We start from the raw sequence: 9,686 nt of genomic DNA on the forward strand, positions 1-9,686 counted from the left end.
AATTAATAGTTTTCTTTCAAAAAGTGTTTTGATCATGAAAATTTTACTGTTGAACTTTAAAAAATGACATTTAATCATAAAATATCGAAATTCAATTCAACTTAATTAGAATTATAAAGAATTTGCTATTAAAAAAAAAAGACAGCCCTCTAAATTACTTATAAAAAGTGAAAAATAACTCTAATTTTGTAGTTATATTAAAACACAACTTTAATTTTCAAATATCAGTTTTCACTATGAAAATATAAATTTCAAATTTAATAATAAAAACATGACTAAATGTCTAAACGTAATCAAATACACTTACTTTGAAACGAAGAAAGTAAGTAGGAATATTTACTTTACTATAATAGCCTACACTAGGCAACTACTACCTATCTATTTGTCTAGTCTCTTTACTATCATTAGATTCCACCTTCATCTTTCTCCATAACTTTTCTCACATCTGAAAAAAAAGAAGATGGATGAATTAATCGTTTCTTCATCATCATCATCATTTTTCATACCATCTTTACTTTCTCAAGGTACTCAAATTTCATCAAACCTTCAACAAAAGCTTCAAAATATTCTCAAGATTCAAACAGATTCTTGGTCATATGCTATTTTCTGGCAAACTTCAAATGATGATGATGATGGTCACCTTTTTTTAGCTTGGGGTGATGGTCATTTCCATGGTACTAAATCCAAAACAGGGGTTCAAGCTAGTCAACAATCTACAGAAAGAAAAAATGTCATTAAAGGGATTCAAGCTTTAATTTGTGAAAATGGTGAAGAAAAAGTAGATGATGCTAGTGAAGTTACTGATGCTGAATGGTTTTATGTTATGTCTTTAGCTCAATCTTTTTCAATTGGTGATGGTGTACCTGGTAAAGCTTTTAGTACTGGTTCTATTATATGGTTAACTGGTGCTCAACAACTTCAATTTCATAGCTGTGAAAGAGCTAAAGAAGCTCATGTTCATGGAATTCAAACTTTTGTATGTATTCCAACTTCAAATGGGGTTCTTGAATTGGGTTCAAATCAACAAATTAAAGAAAATTGGATCTTCATTCAACAAGTTAAGTCCATTTTCTCTTCAATTCCTGATCTTGGTCTTGTGACTTGTTTAGAACAGAACACCACCAACAGTAAAAACCCAAAAACAGAGGAAACTGAAACTAATGATTCAGATTCCGATTGTCAAGTACTAGTGGAGAAACCAGTAGAGAAGAAAACCCCGAAGAAGAGAGGGAGAAAACCAGGGGCAACACGCGAAACACCGTTGAATCATGTTGAAGCAGAGAGACAGAGGAGGGAGAAGTTAAACCATAGATTCTACGCTTTGCGTTCTGTTGTGCCTCATGTTACCAAAATGGACAAAGCTTCATTGTTATCAGACGCAGTATCGTATATCAATGAATTAAAATCAAAAGTTACTGAATTGGAAGGTCAGCTCACTAGAAAATCCAAGAAACTGAAAATCGAGTGTACTGATAGTATTACTATTGACAACCATAGTACTACTACTACAACAACACATTCAGTGGATCAAATTCGGCATAATTCATCGTCAGCAGCATCATTTGGTGTCCAGAACAATTTAAAAGTGGAAGTCGAAGTAAAGATTTTGGGCCCTGATGCCATGGTAAGGGTACAATCTGAAAATGTAAATTACCCATCAGCAAGATTGATGCGTGCTCTTCAAGATCTTGAACTTCATGTCCACCATGCCAGTATTTCCAGTGTCAACGATATTATGCTACAGGACATCGTTGTTAAAGTTCCTATAGAACTGTGTACTGAAGATCGATTAAAAAACGCTCTAATTAGAAGCATTGAGCAGCAGTAACAATAGTAGTAGAATGTTTCTTTCATCCTTAAATTTTTACGCATTAATCTTGTTTAACTGTATGTTCAAATTAAAATTTCTCCAGTATTTTCGCCTTTGTAATAAATTATTTTTCCTTGTATAGAAAAAAATTGTCATGTAAAGAAGATGCATATTGTTGCATGCTCGTTTATGGATAGGCGGAATCAGAAATTTTAATTCATTTTTGTCACTTGATAGATCATATAACATAATTACAGTCATAATTATTGAATTCTATCGAGCTAAAGATGTGGCTCCGCCCCTGTCGCTATTTGCCAGTTGGAATTATTATTATTAGGAAAATTAAAGGTTGATGTGTGTTGCTGCTTGTTTGTCTTTATTTAAATATCAACATATGTTCCCTCTTTTTCATGTTTATGTGGTTTCTGTTTTATTTTTTTTACATTACCCCCACCACTAAAAAGACAAAACTTTTTTTCCATTATTTGTGTTTTCTGTATTGTCCAAAAGTCTTAAAAAACATGAAAAATATGTGATTAGATCATTCTATGGTATATTATTGTCAATGAAAACTCCTCTTTTATCTGACTTTAAAATCCCACTTGAGGGTTGCACAACTATACAATTTATATATCATACTCTTTCATAGCTGGTTAGAGCTATATATGTATTAATAATATATGATTTGGTTATGAAAAAAATTATATATATATTTTTTTATTGACATGATTAAAAAAAATATTACTAGGGTAAGTTGTGATAGATCACCAAAGTATATATAGGGAAAAATTGTGCAATTTCTGGAAATACTAAGGGCTGATTTATAGGTTTTCGAGGAGTCGAAAACTTAGTAATTTTTGTTCAAATTTTATAATTTTAAAAATATTTAGTAATAAACTCTATTATTTTTGAAGTCATTGTAAAAACTCGTAAAAATTTAAAATCATAAATTTGCTTCTAGATACTCTCTTTATTCTAAAATAAGTACTCCCTCCGTCCCATTTTATGTGGCAACATTTGACCGGGCACGGAGTTTAAGAAATAAATGAAGACTTTGAAATGTTTACCAAATTGCCCTTTAAAAAGTAGACTTTTTTTTTTCTCTCCTCATAAATGTATTGGAGTATTATTTTAAGATTAAGTGGGATCAACAAAGATAAAAGAGGAATTGTACTTTTATAAACTTGCCATATAAGGAAATGTGACATTCTTTTTGGGACTGACCAGAAAGGAAATGTTGCCACATAAAATGGGACAGAGGGAGTAGTATTTTTAGTTTAAACATACCTGGTTAAAAACCATTTATTCCTAAAATATAAAAAATATGTTTATCAACTTATTTATAACCAAAGAAAAGCAAATTAATGATTCTTAATTATATAAATAAGAATAATTTAAAAAGAATAAAATCAATACATTCTTAAAATCCCGAAACACCATTTATTTTAAAATAAAATGAAATGTTAAAATATCACATCTTTTGAAAGGAAGGGAGTAATAATACAAAGTTAGAACTCATAACTTTATTAGGATCTTCATTAGGAGATGCATGTATCTTATCTTATCCAAAAAGAGACCACATGTATTGATTAAGGGACTTAATATATATCATTAATAGCACACAATCACTTTCATGATACATGATTTGTGTTTACTATATTTTTTCTCCTTGATTCATTTTTATTTGTTCATTTTAAATTTTATATGTATTTTAAAAAAATCAATATAAATAATTTATCATAATATTTATATTTATATTAATTGATGTACAATCTTTAAATCTCGAAAAATAATTCAAAAAAAAGTAATTAATATTGACGATAAAATATTTTTAAAAAAATATTGACGGTTCGTCAATAGCCCACACTTGAATCACTTTCATGATACATGATTTGTGTTTTGCTCTCCCCTCCATTACTTTTAATTTTCCAGATTCTTTAAGAAATAATAATTAGTACGAGTATTTTATCATAATATTCATATTATAAATAACTTTAAATCTTGAGAAATAATTTGATGAATAAATAATTAATATTGAATATATATAATATATCAAAAAGGGAAAATTGTGCATTCTAGCAAACTATTATTTCAAAATAAATGTTATTGCTATAGTTTTATTTAAATGTAATTCGTAGCAAACACATTGCCATTCTCGCCTCTCTCTCCCGAATCTCACTCGCCACTCTCAATTATCTCCCTCGCCTCTCTCAGTTTGTTATGGAGCGCAAATAACAAAACCGTAACTATAGAGCGCTAATATGATTTTTATGTTTACTATTCATAAAATTTACTGTATTAAAAATGACAAAGAAATATGTGGACAACCATTTTTGGTTGATTTTATTTATATTTTTACCTATTCAATCAAATTGTCAAGGCTACACACACACATATATATCAACACTTGACTATGTCTAAACAACACAAATATGAAAGGATAGTACTCCCTACCTAGAGATCACTTCAATTCTCTCTCTCCTTCCACTGTAACTAAGACACATTAGATTTTAACAACCACGCTACTTTTTCTTCATTATTTCTCCCCTTTGTTTAATTTTATTTGGTTTTGATATTAAAAATAAACATTTTATTTTATTTTATTAGTCTATTTTAGTATATCATTCTTTAATACTATTTTTAGTATTAAATAACTACATCAAGTAGTAAACTATTAATAATAAGTATTTTTTCCACTCACCGTGAGTCAGTGTCACGACTCAGAATGTTGTGATTGACACCCACACTAACCTTCCGGTGGGAGAACCATTACTACAACCCAAACTAACAACTTAACCAAATACTACGCATTTAAAGATACGGAAGCAGGTTTAAATGACCAAAAGAAATACGGAGTTCCCATAAACTCCAAAAGTTTAAATAAACTAGCCAAACTAATGCGGAAGAACAACCTCTAGAACCTGAAAGTCATTGCACCAAAACTCTACTAATGACAAGTCTAAGAACAAGGGGTACAACCCCGAGACTAAACAAACACCTTAAACAAATAGTTTGAGTCCGAAAAGAGTGGACTTAAACAAGAAAGATCCATGGCAGCCTGAAAGAACTGGCTCACCCTTGAATCTGGTCACGCTCAACTGTCACCTAGCTGAGGTCTATCAATAGTCGCCTGAAGATGCCCTGTACTCAACAAAGAACAAGCAAGTGCAGTATTAGTACACTTCTGTACTGGTAGGATCACGCGACTATCCCAATAAGTGAAACATATGCAAGTAACTACAACATTAGAAAACAGACATATACCAAACATATACAATATTGGTCATCTTTTTAGGATTAATGAAGCATTCCACGTTCTCAATAATACACATTGGTTGTCATTTTAGAACAACAAAGCATTCCACGTTCTCAATAATACACATTGGTTGTCATTTTAGAACAACAAATAGTCTTTCAACCTCAATCAACATTAGATATGAACATAATCATCACAAGTAGATACATAATACAATTCAATGGTCCTCTCACGGAACTCAATTCAATGATCCTCTCATGGAACCCATACCCAAACTGTTAGTGTACCGATACTTGGTATCCGATCCAAGTTAGTGTGTCAAATCGTGACACCCATTCCAATGTTTATGCCGATACGTGGCAATCGATCCAAGTTAGTGTATCGAAACGTAACACTCGATCCATTCAATATGCCACAATCACAATCACAATCACAATCTCATAATCATACAATCAAGTCATGATTCATGGCATTCAATTATTCAATTATCCTCATTCACGATTGGTGTGATCAATAATGCAACATTCACATACATACATGCATTATAATGAAGCAAGTACAAACATATATCACACAGCATGAAATCACAACCATCACCTACCTTAAACAAAGCTTGAATCCCCTAAGAAACTTAATTATTCCCTTTTCGGATTCTTTTCGCTTGCTCTTGGTCTGCAAACAATTAAAATAATACGAGGATCAATAAACAAGACCCAATTACCCAGATTATAATCAATAATATCAACCCTAGATCAAACCCTTGATCTCTATACCCAGATTAGGGCTTTTTCCACCATAATTTCCAGATCAAAACCCTCCCCCATCGATAATTACCCACTAGTTTACATTCTATGGATCGAAAAATGGTTCGGAGAGTTAAAACCTTACCTTAGCCTTAAGAATGGTGAAAATCGGTCAAGAACTCGCCTGGGGTCGTCTCTTAGATCTCAAAGTCGAAAAGTGCAGAATAAAATAATTTTGGGGTTTATTTCCGACTTTAAGTCGCGTCTGCCCCGCCATGGCGGCACTCACCCTGCTACAGCGGCCCCGCCCTGGCGGCAGAAATCCCACCTCTACGGCTTGCACGGAAACAATGAGCAAAATTAATAATTCCAAGACCCCATTCAACAACACACCTTTAACCAACGACACTCAGAAACTACCTGTTCACGCTAAGATCAATTCCGGGACTAATCCTTTCTCACATAACCATGATAAAATCCTAAATCAAAACTTACCACAATTAGGAGTGAGCCTGAACCAACCAACACACAATCATAATACCCAACCAATCATAGTTCCTATCAACATCTCCATCTCACAAACCAATTTCCCATGAGCTTAAGTTATAAATATTTGATCTTTAAACATCAGATACTCATCGAGGGATATGTCCAAGAATACAAGCCCTCTAACCACACTATTGAATGCTGGATTTACCAATGAAAACTCTGAATTGTAAACTCAACCGTATAACACAATCCCCTTATCTATCAACATTAGCTTATACCTTGAAGATTTTTATGAATTCATGGATCTCCGTTTATCATTGATCGCATCTCCATCGATCTTACCATATATTTCGCTAAAATTTCAATCATACTCATTACTAGACTCAAAAACAAAACCAAGCACTTTTCATCACACTCAAGCTAATGTCCGCACACTCCTTTCTCAAGTCTTTTCGATAGTTTTTGACCAACCTGATGGATCCGTGACACTATTGCCATAGCCACCACAAAACAAACGAAATCAGACGTCTCTAAACCTAATTATCTACCCCTCTAAAGATATCTCTTTAGTCTTTGCAATCAAATAACATATTCTTGCTCTAGCCTCTCTCTAAAGGTTGTACTATATCCTACTATTTTTCTTCATTATAACTCTAGCTCTGTAACATTTTATTCGAGTGAACATCTCTTATCATTTTCCATACAACCACGTTACTCACCAAGTATTAGAAAATCAAGACCTTAGATAATCGCAAGTCGTAATTACTATACAAAATTCACTTAACCAATAATTTTTATTATATAGTTGCATCCCGTCACAATCCATCATGAACTCTTATTGCCATTATGTTCCGTCAGCCTTGACTATCACTACGAAGTCAAGCTTTTTCATCAACATGACGCCTCAAACTCAGGTAAACTCATCAAATTCAAAGGACTAACCCCATTTTATACGCGCTTTCTTGCTAAATACTTCAATTTCTTTCGCCTAGGTATACTCAATAGGACTTTCCTTATCCTTAAGTTGGTCATTCCGACATCAATCCACTCTTTTATGGCTTAAGATAAATTCACCAGTCCTCATACCACCCTCTTTCTTCTTAACAAACAAGATCGGAGTACCCCACGGGGAAACACTAAGACAGATGAAACATTTATCATGAAGCTCTTGGTTTTGAACCTTAAGCTCTCTTAATTATGCTTGATGATACGGAGGGATGGAAATAGGGCGAGTGCCAGTTTCCAAGTCAATGCAGAAATCTATATCTCTATCAGGAGGCATACCAGGCAAATCCATAGGAAACACTTCATTAAACTTAAACACCACAGAAACAGATTCAATAGAGGGAGATTCAACCTCAACATCCCAAACATGAGCCAAATAAGCCAAACAACCCTGCCTACCAGTTTCTTAGTCCGAATGGAGGATATGATCTTAGCTAACTTATGCTTGCACACCCCTTCCCACTCTAATCTTTCCCTATCGAGGATCTCTAGAGTTACCGATTTAGTATTATAATTAAGCCCGGTATAATAGGGGGACAACAAAGTCATGCCTAAGATTATATCAAGTCAGTCATATCCAGCATAACCAAATTTGAAAATCTATAAACACAATAGGACAATACGATATACATGGGTGACTATGACTGACTCTTCAACTGGGGTAGAAACATGGATGAGTGCATCAAGTATGTCATAAACCACATCAAATCCTAAGGTAATTGAACTGACACATACGAATAAGTAGAACCCGGATCAAACAAAACAATAGTCATCCAGGCACAAACAAGAGTAGCTCTTGTGACCACTGCATCACACCCTCAAACTTGGTCTTACCCGGAAAAACATAAAACTAAGCCCTGTCCTCTTGACGGGAAACCTCATTGCCTGGATACATTATCATTTCCTAGTCCTCCATGGCATCGCTGATTTCCTCCTCATATGCCCAGGTTCTCCACAATTTTAACACACCTTATACCTTATATTTGATTGATGAGCACTGAATTAGATCGCGGGGGTTAGTTCAGGTATGATTCGAGGTCCATAATTGTGATTAGGAGAAAATAGGGGAGACAAGGTTGAGATTCTGTCTCGCCCTGTCCCACTCTGGCGGGAGAAATCCTACACTGGTGGTCTCGCTGTGGCGGGGAAAATCCCACCCCAACCACCCTGACGGAAACAGAGCTCCTGCCAACAATTTCTGGGGTTCCTCTCTTTTCTATATTTCCCTTAGATTTCCCAGCTATAACTAGGCATTTTAGAAAATCCCTTTAGCTAGGGCAATCGTTGTCTACCCCCCGATCAATCCAACGAAGTGCGCACTTTAGAATTCTTTTACATCGTTTCAACACTACCACACACATATCCCCAGGATACACCCAGACTCTCACACGGTTATCAGTTGGTCGCAATGCACGTCCAGATTTCTTGCTTACGAACCACATCATAATTTATCTATACCCTTGCACCTAATCTCGTGATGACTTTCCTTTCACAACACGTTTCACGACACTCAAGTTGTTACAACTTGCAGATAAGTCTAAATTCTTTAATTAGTTTATTCCATAGACGACCATTACTGATGATTTATGTCTTATACGACCCCTAAGGTCAGATACCAATTGGAACTTTCTCAGTTCCAATTAACTTGCTTGTGTCCCTTCAGCCGGGACTATGTCGTCTAGTTTACTTCGTTTAGATACCAATTGGAATCGGGAGATACCAATTGGACTCAACTCATACCATAAGCGACAATAGTAGCTAGCGAGCACCATAAAACTGCTAATTCCAATCATAGAACTTGGTCGAACCCAATTCTTAACCACCTCAATCTTTAACTGAGGGTAACCAGACCTTAAATCAATCTGAGAGAAAGCTGATGCACCTTGCAATTGGTCAAAAAGGTTATCTATCCGAGGCAATGGATACTTGTTTTGAATGGTGACCCTTTTCGACTATCGATAGTCTATACACATCCTCTTTTGCTAGTGATGGCGTTACCACTTTTGTTGCTCTAGTTCGACCATAGAGTGAAGGAGGAAAGATACCAATTTGTATCACCCAGATATCAATTGGATTCAAGTCATAGCACGAAGGAGTAGAAAGAAATGAGTTTTTCCTAAAGTCCTTTAGCCTCTCGAAGAAAAGTACGGACGTCATCGTACCGTTCCGCAAGACTCTACTAGACTCGTTTTGGTACAATGAGATAAATGAACCTAGGGCTCTGATACCAACTTTGTCACGAACCAGACCGTCGTGATTGGCACACACACTAACCAAACTAATGCGGAAAAATAATTCCTAGAACCTGAAAGTTATTGTACCAAAACTCTACTAACGACAAGTCTAAGAACAAGGGGTACCCTTGAGTTCGGTCATGCTCAAT

At 34.7% G+C, this 9,686-nt stretch overlaps 1 protein-coding gene across 1 annotated transcript; it reads left to right on the forward strand.

The window, feature by feature from the left end:
- The first annotated feature begins 396 nt into the window (after positions 1-396).
- On the forward strand, positions 397-1,971 carry LOC125865121 (transcription factor MYC1-like). The gene has a single exon (XM_049545292.1). The coding sequence runs from the start codon at positions 461-463 to the stop codon at positions 1,826-1,828; it is 1,368 nt and encodes a 455-aa protein (XP_049401249.1). The 5' UTR covers positions 397-460; the 3' UTR covers positions 1,829-1,971.
- The last annotated feature ends 7,715 nt before the right edge of the window (positions 1,972-9,686 follow it).

The sequence above is a fragment of the Solanum stenotomum genome, chromosome 5 (genome assembly GCF_019186545.1).
Source record: "Solanum stenotomum isolate F172 chromosome 5, ASM1918654v1, whole genome shotgun sequence".
In the NCBI taxonomy this organism is placed as follows: domain Eukaryota; kingdom Viridiplantae; phylum Streptophyta; class Magnoliopsida; order Solanales; family Solanaceae; genus Solanum; species Solanum stenotomum.

Coding starts and splice junctions, on each gene's coding strand:
- LOC125865121 (XM_049545292.1), top strand. CDS start 461: ATGGATGAATTAATCGTTTCTTCATCATCATCATCATTTTTCATACCA.